The sequence below is a fragment of the Daktulosphaira vitifoliae genome, unplaced genomic scaffold, assembly GCF_025091365.1.
Source record: "Daktulosphaira vitifoliae isolate Bord-2020 unplaced genomic scaffold, ASM2509136v1 Scaffold_3, whole genome shotgun sequence".
Lineage (NCBI taxonomy): Eukaryota > Metazoa > Arthropoda > Insecta > Hemiptera > Phylloxeridae > Daktulosphaira > Daktulosphaira vitifoliae.
Window position 1 is genome coordinate 26,036,194 of NW_026099574.1, and position 23,882 is coordinate 26,060,075.

Below are 23,882 nucleotides of genomic sequence, written 5' to 3' on the forward strand. Positions count from 1 at the left end.
AAGTTATAAACTGTGTAATTATTTTACTTTAATTTCGCAAATTATAACTAACTTTAAAAACAAATTGTTTTGTTTTGATTTACTACTAGTATGAAATTTGGTAACATGTGTAGTTTGTTTCATAATAAAAGTCAAATAATAATAATAATAATAATAATAAATAATAGTACAAAGTAAATTTAAAAATTAAAAATTTTATAAAGAAAAGTTAAATACTGTACACATAAATGACAAGTATATATTAGATTTTTGTCACATTTTATATCAAAATTAAACTATTCGACGAGAATAAAATATAAAAGTAAATATATACTCTTATTACTATTTTTACCCAATTGTTAATATTAGAATGGGTAATTAAAAGTAATTATAGATAATAGTGGTAGATAAAATAAACTACTAATAAGGGTTAAATTAAAAAATTCTAAAAATTTTATAATTTGTCAAGCAAAAATTGAATGTTAAATCAATTACAAAAACAACACAAGAAAAAAAATTATTTATAAAACACAAAGAATAACATTATTTACACAAAGAAAAAAATTAATAAAATTGTTTGATATCTTCGATTTAATAGAATTATAGAATAGTCAATTTCAAGGTTCTGCAGTAGATAACCATTTAGCTTTGGATTCAGGAATATACTCAACATTTGCATAATTATTAGTATCCTTATTTTCTTCAGCAAATGATACTAATTCTAAACTATCAGTAGGTTGAAAAAAAGCAGATGCTGATTCAATATCTATCACTACATGAGTTGATGGTTTAAACATATCACCATCAGTAGTACTAATATTAGACAAACAATTACTTTCTTGATCTATAACTAAATCCGTTACATTGCATACATTAAAACCTCCAATATGTCTATATTCCCGGTCACATTCATCTTTTATGACTTCTGTAAGTACATAATTTTCTTCTGTTGAAATATCAGATTTTAGGTCTAATGTACTATCAGTTGGATTATTTATCTCAAAGCTAGTTGCAACTATTGGCAAAGAAGAATGATTATCAGGAATAGTATTAGTACTAATATTAGTCTCTAAACTAACATTGCTAATACAAATATTCCGAGTATTAACTTTTTTTGTAGATTTTTTTACAGCTCTTAAAATTTTTCTTTTCTTTGGAATTAGTTTCTAAATATTTTTATAAATTAATAAAAACAAAACACATGATTAATAAAATTTAAGTATCAATCAGTTATCTGATTTTTTACTCACTTTATCTGGGTGGTGTGTAGTACAAAGCATTCCATTCCCTAAGGGATCTTTAAAAATATTCCCTTTTATATGTTGAACACAAAACGATTCTATGCAGAATTTACATTTAGCAATTACTTTTCTAACCTTACAAGTAGAGCAAAAATGAGATGGACAAGTAAAACCTGCTAAAATAATAATTTATACATAAACAACTATAAACTTATAAGCAATGAGAGTAATTTAACAAAAAAAATTATTTAAAGTATGTAGACCTATTATATTTTATACTATAGGATAAGGTAAAATAAATTTTAAAAAATCACTTTTTTTGGCAAAATAATCATTTTTTGTTAAAAAAAATATAAATGAAAAAATAGATAACTATTAATAACTTGTTTTATACTTTATTTAAATGGCATATTCAATGAAACTTAACTCACATTTTCCTACTTTTGATTTATTCATACAGCTAAGATGAAAGACTCTTGAACATTTCTTATTTTTGCATATTAATTCTGAACGACCTTTTCCACATATTAAACAGTTATCATTTATATAAACATTTTTATTAACTACTTTGTTCATTTTATCATGTGCCAACATTTTTTTGGTACATTGAATTTTTTTATGTTTATTATTTTTACTTTGTATGGTGACAATATTTACTGCACTATTTTTTTCATTTTTCAAGATTTTCTTTGTCAAAATTGTCTTTTTTTTCATGTTGTTATCATCAGTTGTACTCTAAAAAATTTTTAATTATTTAATTAATTATACTCTATTGCTAATAATTTATAATATAATGTATTTTATACACCACAACCAAATAAAGATTTAATAAAAATTCCAAAATTTGAAACAGGTTACCAATTTTTTCTAAGATCTGTTAGAACCCATTTTTTTTAATCAAGTAGTTCCCAGTTATTTTTGTCTTAGAAAAAATACCTTTTACTAATTTGCCAATTGAGGAAAAATTTAGTTTTTACCATAACCAACAAACCCTATTTTTAAAGATTATAATCCTAAAATTTCATATATTTTATCATTATTATATGTTTTCAAAGAAAATGTATTTCAAATCTTATTTTAAATTAGAAATTACAAATTTTACCCCTAATTTGAAATTAGAACAGAACATTTTTTTCTTAATCAATAATCTAATAAAATAACAATTATAGTATTAAAAATAATTTTTTCAAAATACTTTGGACAAAAATGAATGCCTGCTTTTTGCTAATCTAGTTAAACTATGCCTAGATCCAGTTTTTAATTCTGACGTTTTGGCTATATTTAGCTCATCTTCCTAAAAATAAAAAATATATGTTAAATTCAGTTTAATATTATTAAAAAAATTTTGGTAAAATTCAAGTGATTAAAATTTTAAGATAAATGAATATTTTTTAAAATTGAATTGGTAATCAAGATTATTTTGATTTTTATAATTATTCTTTATTCATAAGTAAAATGTGTAAATTTATGCTTAAAGACCCTTAAAAAAACTAATACTTTAACTTGAATGACTTCTTAACCCCTTAATTTTGTCTACACAGAATTTATTAAATTTAATAGGATAATTTTAGATTATTTTATCACAAATAAAATAATTTTTCTTTTATTTGCCAAAATTGTGAGCAAATTTACAACTGATCTACTGATATTAATGACATTTATGTCTGTAATTTGGTTATCTATACAATGCTCTTTAAATTGTATTAGTTACATATTACGTAATTAATAAAATTAAAATAGTAATAAAGTGACTTGTGCCCTTTTTGTTAAAAAATATTCATTTATATATAAGTTAACTTTCAATTTACCTTTACACAAATTATTTTAAATGTGTTACTAACTTATTTCTATTGATTATTAGATAAACCATTTGAAACAATATCTTTTTAAAATTCATATTTATGATTTACCGTCACCTCTACCACAAACAATAACATTTAAGAGATAATGTTAAATTTAAGTAGCATGATAATAATAACACTAACAGTAATAATGTATAATTAATAAAATAGCTTATATGTTAAAATATACAATGATTAGACAAAACATAATAAATACTGGAAATTTATATTGCAATTATTAATATTTTAGTTATACAAGTCTAAATACTACATAGACAGAGAGAGTAAAAAATCATAACTCAGTATTAGTTATATCAAAATTTAATGAGTAAAAATAAATATTTTTTTCATAGCTAAATAAAATAATCTAGTTACTTTCTGGTACTTAAAATGAGCTTCTTTATCTATATTTAAATTTTTATCCTGAGATGTTCTTATTTTAATCATTATTTCATCTTTTTTTTGTTTTGTAACAACTTGTTTGTCATTGTACTAGATATAATTATAAAAATAATCTTTTTAATTTTTTTTATATAAAAACTGACAAAAGTAAACCTTATTATTTTTATGGCCGTGTTCAAAATTTGAGAATTCTTTTACATTAAATATTTTTGATGGAGAATTCTTAACAATTTCAACATTACATAATCCAGTATCATTTTCTGCAGTAATTAAGATTTTGGAACTCTGAATTTTCACTTTATTTCTTGATAAAATGTTTTTATCAGTATCTAATAAAGTGGTCTAGAATAAAAGAAAAATAATAAATATTAGAAGACAACATAACCGAAATTTATATATAATATGTTATAGTTTTATTTTTAAAAATAAAGTCAAGTTAAAAAATTTTACAAAAGTAAAGAAATTTTTCACTCTTCTAAGTAATTAAATTAAAAGATACAAACATAAACTAGTCCTATACTTACGTTTGACTCTAGTAAACTACTTCTCAGTGTTCTTGTTGATATATGATTCTTTGTTTCTGTTGAAGGAACATCCTAAACAAAAACATTATTTTTAATTATAAAAATTGTTTTAATATTTTTGTTTTTGAAATAATAGATCAATAATATAAACAATAGATAATGTTGAAAATGAATATTACAGCAAGAAATGTAGTAATATATACATTAATTAAATGTTTAGTTTTCTATTATAACCCACAATTATTTCTAAGTAAAATCTATAATTAATTAAAGATATTTTAATTATTTAAAAATCTAATAATTAATTATTAATTATTATTATCTTCGTTTTAAATTGGAGTATTATTTCCTGTAAAGATTATTTTTGTTATTATTTCATTTCACATTACATTTTCTTTAACTCTTAATATCATAAAAAATGATTAAAATTCGATGTTTTTTAATAGATTCTCATCAGTTGCAATTTACCCAAATACTTATATTTTCTAAATAAACATAACATAACTTATTAAAAAATGTTTGCCAATAGTACATTTATTTATTATTTAAAACGAGGTTCATTGACATTATTATGGAGAGGAGTTAGGGTGTTATTTTACTCACAATAGGGAATAATTATTTAAAAGATTTGTATTAATAAAATAAAAATACTATGAAGATTTTTGTTATGTATAACCTACTCGTGGTCGTATTTATTTTAAATTAGAAATTTTTTCTTCAAGTTTAAGAAATTGAGGTGTTTAGCCTAAAATATTACTATTTTTTCCATTAATTCCACCAAACCATCCCTCACCAACACTTCAAACTTTTCCATTGCGCATCTACTATAAGGTAAGGTCAAGAATTGTTACAGCTGATATGTGATAACCGTAATATCAGGTTTTACGTTACGAAATATAAATGTACTTTCACTAAAAAAAAACTTTCACTTATATTTTTATTTTGAGCAACTATACCATTGGGACTAATTTTATAATTAAGAAGTCATATTTCAAAAGAATATCAAATCATTACTAAATTAATTAATTATTAAAACAACGCTAAATACTTTTGATAGACGATGAATAATATAAGAAAAAATATATAAATGATACTCTATTCCATAATAAGTAATAAATAATCAAAATTGAATTCCTCCACCTTTTAGAAAATTATTTGAAAAATACCTGGATAGATTACACTTACCCTTTAATTAATATCTCCAACAAGAATATGATTAATCATTAATTGAATCCTTTGTAGACAAATACAGGTACTAACTACATCAGCTTACCTTGGTGCGATACAAAAAAACATCGTGGAATAAAAAAATTAAGCCCAAAAGGATAAAAAAAAATATTAGTACAGTGTTAATTAAAAATATAACCAAAATCAAAGCTCTTGTTGAATATTACAATAGATCTTATTTTCAGAAACTAATTCATTATTTTCAAATACATAAATATACTGAAAAAATTACATTAATAATAATTTTTTATTTGCAAATAAAGTTGTATAAGTAAAAAGAATTTATAAAACATGTATAAACAATATATGAAGAATTTTATGTATTGAGCGTATTGGAGAGAACATACATTTATAAAAGTATGTTTAGTAAAAACACAAGTGTTCGAACGTAAAACGACTTATAGATATAAATATGTGTAAATATACTTAAAAGTTTAGAAATATAGTACATACACAAAATGAAAAAATATATAGTTTAGCTTTGATAAATATGAGCAAATAACTGTTATATCAGAAATGTATTTAATAAAATGCACGTAAAATAAATGGAAGGAGGTAGTTGCACAATAATTGCAGAGCATTACAGTCGCCTGGAAAAAGAAGAGGATATACTACATTCATGAATTACAGTTAATTATATTTTATAATTAGTTTTTGATAACTAACTGAAATAGAATAAATGAAGCTTTTTATTATTGAAGGATTTAAGAAAAAAATATGACAACGCATAGATATTAATCGCTCTATAAAATAAATAGTATTCATTTTATTCAACTGTGAGGGAAAAATATTGTTTACATACAACTAAAATAAATTTTGAAAATTTAATTAGATTTATACAAGTTAACAAAAAAATTACTTTTATCGAGGCTATACTTAAATTCAATTTTTTCTTTGAAACTAATATTTTTATAACGTGACTTATTCATCAAGTCATTAAAAATAAACTACTATTATAATTAAAAAAAACTGCCTTTAATATATTACAGTACTATAAACATTTCCGTAAGTACCATGATTCAGCATTGATAATTTTAAATCTCAAATTATGAATCTATTAAATTTGATGAAATAATCAAGAGCAAAAATTTCGTATAAAATTTAAAAAGTGGTAAAAATATCCTACTTTAAATAGCTTTAAAAAAATTTTGTTCGCCTCGTTTAGACTAAAAATTAACTTTAATAAGAAAAAATATATATTCAGCTATTAAAAATCATAGTTAATAAAACATTTCAATAGAAAGTATTCTATTTTTTATTATTGGAATTATAGTCAAATAATGTAAAGATAAAAAACATACATTTACTAACGAGAAACAATACCTTTATTAAAATAATTTTATTAAGAAAGTTGCTCTTTTTATGATTAATTACCGTTAAATGGACCAACTCAGGATAGTTAAATATTTTACAGATATCATCATATAATTTTTGCGAACATATATTTTGTTATTCTTAAAAATACTTGTAAATATTTTACTAGGGCTGTGATTTATACGACTAAAATGATAACATATTTTTAATAGTTGAATAACTCTGTCCCAAATTTAACCACCACCTCAAGTTGGGACTACTTGACGGTATTTTTAATAGTAGACACATTGAACTTTTGTGTAATTAAAAAAACCCAAATATAACCAACAAATATAGGATGTTGTAGAATGGAAATAAAAATTAATACTTTAAAAAAGCAATAGAATACCATTTTATAAATGAATATATAATGTGTGTGTTTTTTTAAGAAAATAAAAATTATTAATAAGATATATATTAAAATATGATAAACTTGTACTTAGAGTTATGACAATATGATAAACATTAAGCTAAAATATAATTTCATTAAATTTGTGGTATATTTAAAAAATGTTTAATAAAGTTACCTAAAAAAACTATAATTAACTATAGTATAGATAAAAATATCAGCATCCACTCCTCACCTCTAATTACTTTAAATTATTAATAACTTTTGAAATACTATTCCAAAAGTTGTTCATTTAATTAATTAGATCATATTCTAATTTATAAGCTAGTTAAATTCATATGTTGCCATTTAAAAAAATTAAGTTGACACCATTATAAGTAAAAAGAGATGATTCTTAATAGTAATTAATGCCTGATAAATCAAGAAATATTTTGTAACTAAAAAAATCAAAAAAGATTTCTTTAATATTGTATTTATATATGGAGATATTCACATATTAATTATAATTAAGGGGGACTATGATAAACGGATCACTCTGTATTTTTTTACTAAGTTAAGCAATTTTAACTCATTGACGGACATTTATAATTTTGGTAATAATTTTAAAGTAATGTCTCAGTTGCATTCCTCTATCATATGGTACTATAAAAATATTACTGTTATAGTTGTAATGCCTTTACATGAATTTTTTCGTACTACTGTTAATAATAATAATTTGATTGTGATAATCATATTTTTTTATATAACTATAAATTGTTTTTTATAATCTAAAATATTTAACTATAAACATTCTAATAAAAAATTTAATATGTATTACTTGTATATGTTTGATACATTTATATTTCAAAATAGTTTTAAGAAATGAGATATAAAACATCAATTAAATACAATTCCACCATAAAAGCTATATTAAAGGAAATAGTTGTATATATTTACATTTTTAAATTATGTATGTAGTTTTCAACGTTTAAACAGATGGAGGTAATATTTATAAAGTAGGACGATATCAGTTATATTATTTATTTTTGATATTGATATTTAGTTTCATAATGATTTAAAAAATAAAATCAATAGTTATTAAATAAAAATATCAATAAATTCCGTTATAACAATTTTTAACAAAAATACATTAATATTTAAAATTATTTTTGAGTAACTGTTTAAAAAGTGATATCATGGATTTCCCCTTCTCAATTTATGGTAAAATACTTTTACTAAATTAAGTGTTATACATCTTAATTAGCAAATAAAAACCAATAAAATAAATTTCGTTAATTGTACAAACTATTTTTTGCATTCATTACAGTGTATAATTATACCTATGTATGTGTTTTATGGTCAAGCAGAATTTATGATATACAATGACTAGACATTGAAATTTTTCAATGTATTATAAGGGTAATATTTATTATATTCTCATTTGCAGTAGTATTTAACATTTACTGTAATAGTTATATACTATTATGGTAGTAGCAGAGCAATATTTATATTTTATGAAAACTTTTTTTTTCATACTAAATTAAACAATAAAAAAACCTTATATCTACATTGTAAAATGTTAATTTAGCAATAGATTAACCTGACAAAGTAATAAAAATAAGTGTTTATTTAATATTTTATAATGACTGTAATACACATACATATAGGACTACATTTAAAGGGGTATTCGATTAATAAAGTATTTAGGTCAGAAGTTAAGAGGTAGTATTTGAAGAAATGCTTGATATTACCACAGGAAAATATAAAATTTGTAATTTGAAAGTATCAAATCTATAACATTATAGATTTTGAAAATATGACCAATATAGCTCATAGACTTACATATGACCCAGTGCAGACACAAGAGACTATTTTTATAAAAATAATACTAGTTTTTGGAGAGCTATTGCTCCTATAGTATTTCTGTACATATGACACACCTAATTTAAGAGGGATACTTTGACCCCTTTTTCTCTATGTGCCTTAAAAATATATATTAGTATTAAATAAGTAAATATTTTTTTGAATAATTTATTTTTATAAATTAAAAATACTAAATAGTTATTTTCATTTGTTCTATATAGAACACATTTTATTATTATATTTGTTGACAATTATTTTTTAACTATTTTATCTTATTTTATAAAATTTAATTTAAAAATAGATTGATATTTTACTATTAAATAACTTTGAGAATTATAATACTTTGCATTTTAGCTGTCACCTTAAATGCACCATTTGCCCAAATAGAATTACAGGTGTTCATTTTTTTTTAGTAGCTGATAAGCTATATATTTTACAACTGGTGTTATTTAGCAATCCAGACAATTTTTAAAAATATTATAAGCTATTTATTTTATATTACACCAAACCTCAAATGTCATTTATCATTCCCAAGTGAGTTTAAAGCAGGTTATAATTATATAGTACACCAAAAATAAACTATACCAAATCACATTTTTTTTTCTATTGAAAATGAAGTGGTTCTATTTTTGAAAAGCTTATTAAACAAGCATTCCAAATGTAGTCTCAACTTATTTTTGAAAAAATTGACTAGGGATGGCTTACCTCTGGTATACAGATATATATATATATAGGTGACAATTAAGTTAGATATATTTTTATGCAAAGCATATTTATATATATATTATTATTTAAATTACTTTCAATAATCTGACACTTAATATTTTAGTTAAAATATAAGTGTATATAACACCAAATATAAAGTTTGTTATTTTAATAACTAAGTATTTATTGATAAAATAAAACATTAATATTTATTATCTATTATTTCAAATATATGAAGTGATAACATTTTATCAATAAATACTTTCTTATTTAGTACTGTTTTTATTATGATCCTTTTACAGTTTACTATGTTTTTGAAGTATATAATAAGAAATTTTTTCAATGATGAAATATCAATTAATATTAATATCTAAAATTAATTTTATTCTATACTATTTGGATAATATTCTTCCAAACACTCAATATATTATTAAACTGAATAAAAAAATTGTAACCTTTTAAAGGAAGTATTTTAAAATATATACCTTTACAATAAATACAAACATTATCTAAACTGTAGATCATAATTTAATAAATTAACCATAAAAAGTGTTTAAATTAAATAACATACTAATGTCAAATAAAATTTTAATTTTCAAATTGTAACTCAGATTTTATTAAAATGTTAATAACTGATACAGTTAATTGGTGCCAAAAAAAAAAAAGTAAATAGTCAAAAACCAAAATAACTAAGACAAATATGTATGATTACAATGTAGTTTCAAATTTGTTTTTTTGTTTACATACTTTGGATGTATTGGTGTTTCCGGTAGACTTTCTTAATGGTTCTTTAGAAATGTTTAGATCTGAATTTTTTATATTTTCATTCTGAAATATATTAAATAATATCTTCTTAAATTTAAATAAATAATCTTTTCTTTGTTTAATATACCTTTGGTGTATTAGATTGTTTTTTAGTCAATTTTTCTTTAGATTTTTTCGAGCCATTACATTTTTCAGTATCAGATGTATCTACCTAATAAGAAAAAATAAGTAAAATAAGTACTAAAAATAATACTTAAAATTTAATACCCTACATTTTTTAATATAGAAGGAATATATTTATCTAACATTAAAAAAAAATTGATACATTAAATATAAAATTTAAAAAAAGTAATTTTTAACAAATATAATTAAAAATATATGGCAGGGAAAAAACCATGATCTAAAATATATCTCATTTTTGTTTACATAGATGTTCAGTTTTTATATACATAAAAATAAAAAACACCATAGATATTTAAATTTAAAAATCCATGATAATGTGTTACTGATTTTCATAACATTGGTGTATGTCACATTTTTTAAAATAAAATAATTTATTTCGTTATAATAAACTGATATATTTTGATATATAACTGATACATAGTTAAATCAATAGTTGGACCAAAGAAACTGGTGGTTAATCAAAATACAGAATATTGAATTTTTATACATCAAACTTATTTATTAGGTTCACAACTAAGTTCTCGTTATTTGTCAATAGATAGCTTTAGCAGTATGTCCTGGTCGATTTTGACATATCTAAAATGTCACAAACCAAGATGAGACATGTGATAAACAAACTGTTTTGATTCATTAGTGATTTAATTGTGGCATCATATACTTTTAGTTGTATTAAAATGTTAGATTTTGTGCCAAATAATCATCATTTAAGAGAAGTGTTACTTTTCTTATTTTATTCAAAGAAATGATGACTGAAGTACATTGCAAGTTAAAAATGTTTAAAATACTACTTTTAAGTAAAACAAATAAGTTTCATTGGTTTCATCACTTTAAAAACAGTGAGTTTAACGACTGCCTGTGTATAAGAAGACCAAAAATTTTGAAGATTCTGAATTTGTGGAGTTGCTCAATGAGGATCCATACCAAACACAAGAAAACTTTGCTTTGGTATTAGAAATTATCCCCCAAACCATTTCCAAGCGATTGCATGCGTTAAGAATAATTCAAAAGCAAGGAACTTGGGTTTCTTATAATTTGAAGCCAAAGGACATTGAGTGTCGTTTATTCAACTGTGAATTACTGCACCAATGGCAAAAAAGGTAGGATTTTCTTCATTGAATTGTGATGGGTGATGAAAAATAGGTTCATAATAGCAACCCAAAATAAAGAAAGTCTTGGGGACTGTTCGGTTAAGCTCTATATCACTGTGTCGAATATACAAGCTGTAAAGGTTATGCAGTGTATTTGGTGAGACTAGGATGGTGTTTTATAAGTTGTTGAAACCGAATGAAACATTACTGGGAAATTGTATCAACTTTAATTGATGCGACTGTGTCAAGCATTACGCGAAAAATTCGGGCAGAGGCACAAAAAAGTAATTCTATTGTATAACAACGCTCAGCCTTATGTTACCAAATCCATTAAAACCTTCATAGAAATACTCAAATAAAAATCCTATCCCACCCACCATATATTCTCCAGATATTGCATCATCTAATTAATACTTGTTACGTTAATATTAAAATATTAGAGTTAATAAAAAATTAATTAATTGTACTGACAAATGAAGAACTTGTTTTGATAAATTATATTGTGTTTTTTTGGAAGGATATAGTTTTTTTTTTTTAAAGAAATCAATGTCTAATATGGTGAATATTGGTCCATAACAATACTACTCAGTACTTAAGCAAACAACTTAAAAATATTGTTTCCTTGTACCATGTGGGTAACAGTTGCAATTCAAACTGCCACTTTGTTTCAATCTGATTACAATTTTTTCATAAATAACTTTAATTATGATAATTTTACCTTATGCTTATTTGATTTTCTTTTATTCTTTACAGAAGACTTGCACTTATCAGTATCAGTAACAGAAGACAATTTCTTTTTTTCTTCTTCCTATTTAAAAGACTTCGATTTGTGATCAAATATTTAAATAAAAGTAATTGTATACCTTTTCTACTTTAACACCAATGAACTTAGAACATCTAGTTGCACCACATTGACATGGTTTTTTTTCTACTCCAGAACAACTTTCAAGACGATAGTCAAATACTAATTCAGTACCAGCTGGTATATCATGTAATGCAAAAAGACCAATTCTTGTATCACCATTAACAGTCCACTTTTGAGTAAAACAATTTGGCTCACACGAATGATTCATAAACCTTAATAACCCATTTGTATTTATATAAGAATAAGATTTGAAGTTATTATATATTTTTACCTTGAAAGATTTCCTTTAGGTCCTGCATCAATCATTCTATTGTGATCTATAGTTAAAAAGTAGTAATTTTGTTCATTTTGTTTTTGCATTTCATAGCATCTATTTCTAAACTCTTCTTCGTCAATAACTTCACCAACATACTCAATTACAAATGAACCTATATTTAAAATAAATTAACTTATGTTAAAAAAATTAATTATAACATTTTTTTTTTTATTGTTACCTTCTTTAATATCCTCTAATGTTTTTAAACCCCAACCTCGGCCATTAGTTAAAAATGGTTCCATAGCTGGGTACAATGTTTTCTCAAAACGTTGATTTTGACACCTATCTCCAGCTGGACACAATCGAGGATCACATTCGAACATAAGCATTCTGTACAAAAATAAGTAATTCTCTAAAATTTTTTTTTTCTGTTAATATAATATGAAAGTTTGTTTGTTTGTAAATAAGCTATTGATTTTTTATTGTTATGGTAATTTGTTACTACATGCCATACACTTGAATACAAAAATATATTATTGAATTTAGGTTGGCATGGTAAATATGTATAAAACAAGTAAATATGTTATATTTGTAACACAAATTATAAGGAATGAAAATAAAACATTTTTTTAACTAATAAGACTAATAATGGTTATTTTTGCCTTGACGTTATAATTCCATTTTTCTAAGTACATAAGTTGTGAACACTTTTCTCTACAACAAGTAATATGGATTACAATATTAAAAAAAAAATAAACTTTGAATATTTAAATAAATCCATAAAAGAAAGTTAACTATAGGCTAATAGTTAAAAATAATTTTTAATTTATCAATGAAATAATAATAATTGGATAATCCTATTTCAATATAAAAAAAAAATAATATATAACATATACAACATTAATTAACTCATAAATCTTCTATATTTAGTACCTGTTTATACAATCAGAACCTGGTCCACAGGGATCCGGTTTCGTTGGATCACACTCACAAGATGTCATAACGCTCAAATTACACTCCATATTTTTAACATTGCCCACAGGTTTATTGAATTTTATTTTTGTAAATTTTGGTGGTTTCTATAAATAAAATGAAGTAATCATATAATAAGATTTTAAAATGTAAGTATGAACATACTTTTGATGATTTATTAATGATTTTAGCGTCATTCCTGTCTTTATCTATAATGTAAGCATTGTGTGCTTGAGCAGCTTCTATTATTGCATCTTGAAATGCTTGTTCAATTGTATTCATTTTATTTTTAACTAACATATTCTCATCATCCTGGAGCAAAAAAAAATATTAAGATTGAAAATAAGTTTTAAATTCATATTGTTAGCCTCTTTTACTATCAAAACTCCATTTTAACTACTTTTCAGTAAACATAAAAGTTAATCTCATTAATAGATGTAAAATACAGATATATTCAATATGATTTCAGAGTAGTATTAAAATCTGATTACAATGAAAATGGCTTTATACACAAAATGCAATGATCACAAGTCACATATAAAAGTTAAGTGATGTGGCAATAATATCACCCATAAATTTTAGTTATAATTCATAAATAAGTAAATAAGTAATTATTTACTTATTTTTATAAAAATAACTTAATTCTAAAAAAACTATATCATTAAGTAAAATATTAACTATTTACAACAATAATTTTGCAAAAAGATATAATACTCACACCCTCATGAAAATTAAAAACACGCCCACGATTTACCCAATAATACTTATAGGTTCCAAAAAATCGTACAACAAATTGTCCAATACTATGTGGAAGAGTATTAACAGAATCAGGAACTTGATTTGGAAAAACAATTTGAGCTGGCCACCATCTGTTAAATAATAATATTAATTAAAAACAACAAAGGTTCAAACAAATATTAATTTAAACTAATAAACAGATTGAAATTAAGTTAATTTTTTCATTGGTCCTTAAATTATAGGGATTATAATAATTAAAATCTATTTTTACTTTTCCTATGAATTTAGATTATAATGTTAATAATTAGCTAAATCTAAAGCCCTAATATTAATAAATCAAGACCAATTTTTTTGACAATAATATCAAACTATGAAAACAAGAAAGCCATATATATATATCAAAATTAATGATACTTGACATCTGGGTACAATTCTGTAGTATATTATTTCTTATCTAAAAATGCAAGCTACCTACATAAAATGTAACCAACTTTGTGAGAGTAGTTTAACTTTAAATAGAAATGCAAAAAAAAAAGTAACACAATATAACTCAAATGAGAGGTCAAAACTTTGAAATTGTGTATCTATATAAATGTATTATTTTGAGATATGGCTCTCTAACACTCATGGTGCAATATTTTTTTTTGAATAAAAATTAACTTACATACCTATAAGCACCAATTTTAGCCCAAACTATTTCTCCATAAAGTGGATACCTCCCAGTTTGACATTCTTCACAAGTGAAACCTTCTTCAAATTTTGATGGAGGTAAATTTAGACATTCTACGTGGAATGATGAAGGACATAAATCACAACAAACTAATGATCCTCCTATAAAATAAATATGAGTAATACAAATATTTATTAAATGAATTACTTAAATAATGTACCTAGTGTGCAAATGAAGCACCAAGTAGAATTAATATGGTGACTTAGTCCTTTGGGTGGTTCATAATGCCTACTACAAACAATATTATTAGAAGTCAAAACTTGACATCCAGCTGGTAAACAATATTCATCTATGACAACATAAATTAATAAATTAAATTTTATCATAAAATTAAATGACACATTCACAAGAATAATTTAAAATTATAAAAAAACACTTTTTTACTTTTATGGTATGCTGTTGGACATCTAATGCACCGAATTAACTTTTCTGCAGAAAATTTGATTTTACATTTACTTTTAGGATTATCAGATATACACAAATGACATACATGATGTGGACAAATAATTGAATGGTTATTGTTGCTAAAACCTTGAATCCATTGACATTGTGGCCACTCATCCAAACACTTTTCATGATAAACTTTACCACAACTGGCTTTAATAATAAATTTTAAATATCAATGTCAAATAACTAAAAACAAAGTAAATTAAAAAAAGTAGACTGTCAAAAGTTTACAAGACATGTTTATATCTCTCTAAATTAAAATTTATTCGGGATAAATTAATAAAATTAATTTTGATTTACTTTATCAATTTCAAGTTAAGAAATTAAAGCCTTGTGCAATTTAAAATAAATTTTTTGATAAAAATATAAATAGTGAAAATATTTCTACTGAGAATATAGTAACAATTGTTCTAATAGAAAATCTGGATAAAGGATTTATAAATTTTGTATGAACAACTTACAATATAATGCAAATTTGTTATTTATATATAAAATTTTCTAGAAATATTAATCATTTTAACAAATAAACGTACTTTTTGAGTGACTAAACCCTAATTACAATGTTATTTAGTTTTCAATAAAATGAGTATGAATTGAACTGTATTTTTATATGTTCAGAATGACTAAATAAAATTCATAAACATGTACAAAATATATTCACCAAGAATATTTACAACATAAATAATGTCATTCAAGTATTAAACTAAATTAAATTAAATAAAAATAGAAAAATTATCAAGTTAAATTAGTTAAGAACAGATTACAAATTACTTACCTAATTTACATGTAAAATATTTTTTATCAGAATTTTTATCAATACATAATCCGCATGAAAAGCAATTAATTCTTTTATTTCTACACAAATTGCACATATAATCTAAATCACCAGTCAAAAATCCATTTTCTGATTTTGCTTCTAATTTATTAAATGATTCATTATTTAAATTATCAGTTGTTTTAATAACCAACTTGTCATTTACATTCTTGTTTTTTTTATCTTCTATTGATTGATCATTATCTAGATTATCATTGTTCTTATTTTCATCAGGTATAAGTTGATTATTCAAAGATTCATCAACATTGTCTTCAATATTTAAGTTCTTATCTTCAATTACTGTCTCTAAACCATTAGAGTTGACAATATTATCATTCCTGTTAATTTTAGAGTATTGTCTTTTTGAACGGGTGGCTTGCCTAGCTTGGTGTTTAGCTTCCAAAATAGACTGATCTGAAGAATTGTGCTTATCTCTACTTTTATCAAGACATTCTTTATGAAAATAATTTTGACATGTACCAGAACAAATTAATGTGTTTTCAAATTTTTCACATATCACACACGCTTTTTTAGGAATTTTTACAAATAATTGTTTATTTTTTTGACTAGCTAAAAATACTGAGCTATATGTTTCATTTTTAGATGATGTTTCACTTTCAGTTGTATCTGGTTCAGGACTACTCTCACTTTTTGACTTACTAAAAATAATACAAAAATTAATACATTTTGTTAGAGGACTAAAAATGTTTACAATTATTACTTTCTTTTGTTGATTGAATCTTTTTCATTATTTTTATGTTTTCCAATATTCTTTTTTTGAGGTGAACTACTAATTTTTACATATAAATATTACTTATATTAAACATTATTAATAATAAATAAATTTAAAAACTTAATTGTTATTAGCAAAATAAAGAAATCTGAACCTTTAACAATAACACTATTAAGAGGAGATTGAATCTTAGTGATCTATTTATACCTATCAATTTCTATCAAGGAAATACTAATTTATTAGTTAAATTACACTGTTATAAGTTTCTAAATGATTATATTCCCACCTATAAATAGACTGATAAAAACAGATAAAAATATTCTAAAACAGGGTTTCCACAATATTTTAACTTAAAAATTGTTTGACTTTCCACACTGTTTTATAGAAATTATATAATGAGTCATCTTTGAATAAAATAAATCATACAGAATAATTTTAATATATTTCAAAAAGGATAATATATAAAAATAACCAAATAATATTTTTAAAGTATACCTTTTCGATGATAATTCTTTTTTGAAAGACTTGCTGTTCTTAATTTCTTTTATATTTTTAATATTTTCTAATGCACTAAAAAAAAAAAAAAACAAATTGTTTTTGCTTTATTTATTTTATTTTTCATATCATTTTTGAATTACTTGATTTGATGTTTTCTACTCTCAGGAACCGTTCTAGAATTACTTTTAACCAACAACTCTTCATTGTCACTACTCCTAAAAATGATACATATATATAATAAATATCCAAAATATATTTATAATTTTAAATACAATAAAAATACCATGTAAAACAACAAACTACTGTAAGCATAGGTGTGCTCACATAGACAATAAAATGTTACTGCCGATGAATGATTTAGGTTTATTGAATTGACCTATTTACAATTAATGTTAAATAAAGTAAATGTCTATTATCATTATAATCAAAACAGAACTGTTAAACTTCATAAAATAAATTTTTTATATAAATTTACACGTCAGTATTTAAGGAAATTTAATTTTTAAGTCCCTCATTTATTCTCTATGAAATATGGGCAGTTTAGAAATAGTCATGGGTTATAACAAATTTTTGCTATCCCTAATCTGAATCTCTTTAAATGCCTATAGCCATAAGGTCGTACACAAAATAATAAATTAATAAATACATAACATGAATATCTATGTCAAAAAATTATTTTTTAAATTTTATACCAAATAAAAGTACTTTCATTTTTTTTAAATATAAGAATAAAAATAATTTTAAATTAAAAGTCTAACTTTTATTTAATACTAATATTGAGCAAATTAGTTTAAAAGCAATCAATACTTAACACTTTAAAATTAGATCTACTCCCTTATTCAAAAATATTTTATATTTAAATTGTCTTTTTTGTGCTCTAGTTTACTTTTTATTAGAATACAGCTTATATATAAGTGCACATTTTTTATTTACCACATAAAAAAATTAAATGGGTACAAAAGAAAATACTTATATTATATTGGTTTTAAGGAAACTTTAAATAATAATTAGAGCCTGGAATTTTGTTTGAGCGACTTTAAAGGATCAAAGTATGCAATTTTTTCATAAAATAATAAAATAGCATAGAAATATTTTTCATTTTGAGGGGATAAACTATTTTGATAGTAACAACACATTACTAAATTTTAAAGTCAATTAATAAAAAAACCTAACACAGAGGGATTGTGGCACAGTGGTGACGTGGTATAGCTGGATCAATTATAATAATATCTATCAGCGATTAAAATCACTATCAAAAAAAATTCTTCGATGCAAATCTGTAGATAGTGTTTAATCTTCAAAAATTGGTGGATTATTCCAAAAGCTACAAGATCTGCTAGTCCCTTATTAATATCCTGATTAAGATGAAGTATGTCGAATGAAAAAGGGATATAAATATTATTTCTCATAAAAAAATTGTGTTGATCCATACACTTTTCAATAAGTTATAGCATTATAAAGTTAAAAATGTAAAAAATAAAATCGAGAATTTTAACACAATAATAGCATTTGGTAGCCATTTTCACCGTGAAGATAAAATAAAGTCCGAAATTTTTTTTTACATGATAAATTATATTACATTAGCTTTAATTTAAGATATATATTTTAAAATAAATAAAAATAATATAAAAATGTCAGACTGTCCGAAACACTTTCAAAAGTTAAGTTGAAAAAGTTAATTTTTTGTGAAAAAGTTATCATTTTATATCCCCCCTTGTGGGCAAGTAAAGGGTCAGATTATAAAAATATATACCAAATGAAAGGTAACGATATCATGCATCTATATAAAAAAAAAATATATTGATTTGGTTATTTTTAAAAAAGTTATGGCAATTTTAAGTGAAAAAAATTGAAAAATTTTTGAAAATTAGCAATTTTTAAATTTGTAATTTTTTTTTGGAGTTTTCCCCCATTTACGGGGAACGAGGGAAATTTTTTTCAATTTTTGAGGGTATTGTTTTTGACTAGATACGATTTGTGATCATTTGATGTATCATTGAAAGAAATTGGTTCGATGAGAACTGAGAAAAAGTGGTAACAGATAAAAAAATTTAAAAAAAAACACATCATAGTAAAACTATGCATCGAAGCTAAAATTTGTATTGGCTGATGGGGTATTCGGAATAACTTAACAATATTATTTATATGCATATAATCTAGATTCTAATAATAACTTTTTCCATACAATAAAAATGATATTCAAAATAATCTTAACTTAATTTCTCAATATAGCTAAACAGATACAACATTTCTTATTAAACTATTAAATGGTACTATCAATTGTTTACCACTATTATAGTGAATTTCTTTTCACATTATACTTATTATGATCAAATAATTCTCATAAGAGGGTTTTAAAACTTGCTAATATTTTTGGTAGTATAAACTTTTTCTTTACTACCAATAAAATATAAGTTATATAAATGAATTATTTAACCATTTAATTAAATACATTTTAATTAATAATAAGTTTATTATATCTTTAGTTATTAGTTATTTTAAATATGTACTATATTTTATCTTAATAGTAATTTTAGATATTGTTATTTTGTGAAAATTTACTCTCAAGTTTTACATAATCTATAAAAAATAAATGTTTTCATTTAAAGTAATATTTTTTTTTGGATTTTGTAAGTTACATATGAATATCCATCTATTTGTTATAAAATAATTTTTAGATCCATCACTCATGTATTATAGAGGTATAAACTCCATTTTTTTAAATATCAATATATATTTTATTATAATACATATATATTTAACTAACTAAAAATTAAAAATAACATAATTAAAAAAATTACTGGTTGATAACAACTTTTGGACCAATACCTTAAAGTTATTAACTTGTTAAAATATAGACAAGAAAGTGGATTGTGGATGTGGTTATATTTATTATAAATCATTTCTCAAGCACTCTCCTCTTTCCATCAAAATACAAAATTGAGAATATCCCTGTTCCAAAAGTTGTTATCAATCAGTCATTTTTTTCATTAGATCATTTTCAATTTTATAGCTAGTTAAATATATATGTTGCTATTTAAAAAAATGAAGTTGAAACTCCTATAATACATAAGGGATGAACACAAAAATTATTTTTAACAGATATGTATTTTTAATAGAAATATGTATGTAATTAAAAAATCCCAAAAAATTTAAAATGTATTATTTTTACAAGTATTAAATAAATAAATACTTACACAATACTATCATTTTCTGAAAGGTCACTTTTATCATCACATTCAGAATCGGATGAATTATATCCATTATTTATAGAACATTTAGGAGGATAAGTTTTCCAGGGTTTTTCATTTTTGAATGTTTGTTCTAAATTTTCTATGTAAACATAGCTCATAGAAATGTCAGATATAGTAGTATCAATTTCATCTGAATTAAAATGTATAGAAATATCAATGGATTTTGAGGAAATACTATTGCTATTTGGTATTTTTTCAGTCTTAATTTTTTTTTTTTCATTTTCTGCAGGTGCTTGATGCCTTTTTCTCGAATAGGTACGCACTTTTTCCTAAAAAATAATTAATAATAGTTTAACAAATTTAAATCATAAAATCAGCTTATTTTATGTATAAAAAAAAAACTTACTACAGACGAAGGTTCAGAAACAATATTCAATGAAAATTTTTGAATATCATCACTTGAAGCATCACAAAATGTCTTAAAAAATTCAAGAATTCTTTGTTCTCTAAATGAAAAAAATATTTTTTGAAAATACAATAATTAACAATAATATTTTTATTAACTTTAATTCAAAAACTTACGGATCAAATTTTAAAAGATTATCAGCTTCTTCAACAGCCACATTCCATGTTTCTTTTGCTTTTTTATTACTTTTGAAATTAGGAGGCTAAAATAAAAATGCATAATTATAATACACGTATATTTATTATAAATATATATAAATTATTTATAATGAATTTTTGTTTTTACATTGATATATTTTACATTTTGTGAAAATATAACGAGTGTTTATACAATAGTTCAAAAAAACTATTGGATTGATATCTATTAGATATATTATCAATTAAAAATTAATTTTGCCTAATAAAATTTTTTTCAGAGGCGTAATTTGTTTTTACTTGTTATAAAAAACAAACTAATAATAGCAAATATTTTATACTGTTCAAGTTATTTTATAAGTGTATCTTAAAAAAAATAGCCCCTAATTAAAAATTAAATTTTTACCAATTACACTGAGCAACTAGAAAATAAAATAAATTACCAAAAAGTTACTTCTATCATTATAATACATCACATGTATTAGATAAAAATATAATAAAAAATTTTTAATTTTCATTATTTTAATAGAGATTACATTTTTTTCTCAGTCTTCCACTATCTAACATAATGTTTAGAAAGGTAATTAAAAGATACAACCGATTAAACTTGATTAGTATATCAATAAAAATCAATAAAAAATAAGGCAATGGATAAATAATTTAATTTAATTTAGTGATATCCTAATAGAAATCATTGGAATGTAATTAAAATTTATATATAACTTTCTTATAAACAATTTTTCTATTGACAACATTAAAAAAAATTTTCAGAGAAAAAAAATTTAGTTTAATATTCAAAAATGTATGCAACATCATTATAGTTTGTAATAGATAAAATTAATTAAATATAATTAAGATAAATTGTTTTTATACTTACTAAACAAGATGGATATTTTTTCAAAAGTGCTTCTTTTCCTAGATATTTCTCAACTGTTTTTGCCCAGCTTCTTCTGCCTTGATCATTACAAAATCGAACATGTAATTCAAAATATTTTTTTACTTCTAAAAAAAAAATATTAATTCATTATAAGTTTTAAATAGTCAGTGTTTTAGGCTATTATTATATATTCAGGGTCAATACTATAAGAGCATAACAATAATATCAGCGACAGTATCTAGACTGTTTATCAAAAGAAAAAAATAATAAAACTTTCCAAATACAATTTAAAATTTTTTCCAAATATTTTTAGTGAATGTCTTATTGTAAAACAACAGTATAAAATACTTTTACAATAATAGGTATTTCATGTACAAATATACTTAATAAAATCAACAAAATAATTGATATTTAATTTTATTACAAAATATAAAAAAAAACTTACTTTTAGACTCTTTGTAATATATTTTCTGATTAGGATCATAACAAACAACACTTGGCCAAAAAGGATACTTTCCAATTTTAGCCCATACAACATCACCAATATTAAAATTATTATCCAGTTTTTTTTCTGAATTGCTATCAATTAAAGACAAATCATCGTCATGTACAATTTCTTTTTCTGGTGATAGCATTGGACTTTTTTCATGTAAAGTTTGATTCAGTAAAATTTTATTAGCTATCGATTTGTCAGCTGATGATTGGTCATCGGAAAATTCTCGTACTGAATCTATTATAGATTTTTCATTATTGCAATGGTTAGAATTTATGGGAACATCAATTTGATCATCTAATTCAGCCATTTTGATCAAAATTCTAAAACAGAAAAATTGAACTACTAAAACAAAATAGTAGAGTATACCTTAATCAAACCACTAATATATAACTTCTAACAACTTTAGAAAAGCTTAATAAAAAGATATTTTATGTGTAAAAATTTATATTTGAATACTAGTGTGGCATAATTAAAAAAAAAACAAAATACGCATCAATTTATTAAAACTATTCAGGGGTCTTTCCTTTTCACGCTATATCTTACATAATTCTACACCCAATTCTAGGAAGTAAAAGTATTTGAGTTAACTAATTTAAACTACCTCAAGTATGGGGATATTACTAGTTATTTAACGTCCGGCATAGGTCCAAATGCTTTTGGGAATATTCTTGTTTAAACAAACATATAAAGTTAAGTTAAATTTATTAAATCAATATTCATTGGTAGTCAAGTAATAAAAATACAAATATTTAAAATATATAAAAGGAACTAAAATAATTTAAAACAAAACTGACATTAAAAAAAATTGTAGTTTACGTTTATGTATTAATGCAATCGGTATTCAATTCATCTTAGTGTTAACATTAAATTCTCAACATCCCTGATCACAATTCCTAACATACAAATTTCGCGAACATTAACAGTTAACGCATGCGCAAAAACGTAAAAATCCAACAGCCGTTATAACAATTCCCCACACTGTAGCCAACTGTTTCATTTAAATTACTAGAACAGTAGATAGAGCAACAAGTTTTGCAATTAAAGCTGTAGTGTAGTACGAATGGAAACAAATAATGGTTTTCTTACGCTAAAAAATCCAAATTAACATGCAATTTATTAGTAAATGAAAATTTGCGAATTAATAACAAGAAATTAATATTAAT

The 23,882-nt window shown here is 22.8% G+C and overlaps 1 protein-coding gene across 7 annotated transcripts; it reads right to left on the minus strand.

The window, feature by feature from the left end:
- Window positions 1-409: 409 nt before the first annotated feature.
- LOC126901831 (histone-lysine N-methyltransferase NSD3) lies at window positions 410-23,616 on the minus strand. 7 transcript variants are annotated; one of them, XM_050678643.1, is made up of 29 exons: window positions 23,514-23,616; window positions 22,669-23,039; window positions 22,224-22,348; window positions 21,329-21,414; window positions 21,153-21,252; window positions 20,750-21,075; window positions 17,693-17,767; window positions 17,550-17,624; window positions 17,043-17,111; window positions 16,283-16,980; window positions 15,445-15,657; window positions 15,221-15,349; window positions 14,999-15,161; window positions 14,311-14,461; window positions 13,758-13,904; window positions 13,554-13,699; window positions 12,859-13,010; window positions 12,636-12,792; window positions 12,363-12,576; window positions 12,218-12,307; window positions 10,356-10,439; window positions 10,211-10,312; window positions 3,988-4,059; window positions 3,617-3,805; window positions 3,437-3,553; window positions 2,416-2,514; window positions 1,652-1,955; window positions 1,230-1,396; window positions 410-1,145 (listed from the first exon to the last, which is right to left on the minus strand). In XM_050678643.1, the coding sequence occupies exons 2-29, from the start codon at window positions 23,024-23,026 to the stop codon at window positions 597-599; spliced, it is 5,157 nt and encodes a 1,718-aa protein (XP_050534600.1). In that variant the 5' UTR covers window positions 23,027-23,039; window positions 23,514-23,616; the 3' UTR covers window positions 410-596. The 7 variants fall into 7 exon arrangements, with proteins under 7 accessions (XP_050534600.1, XP_050534604.1, XP_050534602.1 ...); XM_050678647.1 differs by having other exon boundaries at window positions 17,043-17,108; window positions 23,321-23,612; XM_050678645.1 differs by having other exon boundaries at window positions 1,230-1,393; window positions 23,321-23,612.
- Between the last annotated feature and the right edge of the window lie 266 nt (window positions 23,617-23,882).

What these genes read in the sequence shown, in the direction of transcription:
- LOC126901831 (XM_050678643.1), bottom strand. Translation starts at nt 23,026, where the DNA reads ATGGCTGAATTAGATGATCAAATTGATGTTCCCATAAATTCTAACCAT. An exon ending in AGTAGAAAACATCAAATCAA is followed by an intron (nt 17,625 to 17,692) that starts GTAATTCAAAAA and finishes TTTTTTTTTTAG; the next exon opens with TGCATTAGAAAATATTAAAA. An exon ending in GCTAAAATTGGTGCTTATAG is followed by an intron (nt 14,462 to 14,998) that starts GTATGTAAGTTA and finishes ATTATTTAACAG; the next exon opens with ATGGTGGCCAGCTCAAATTG.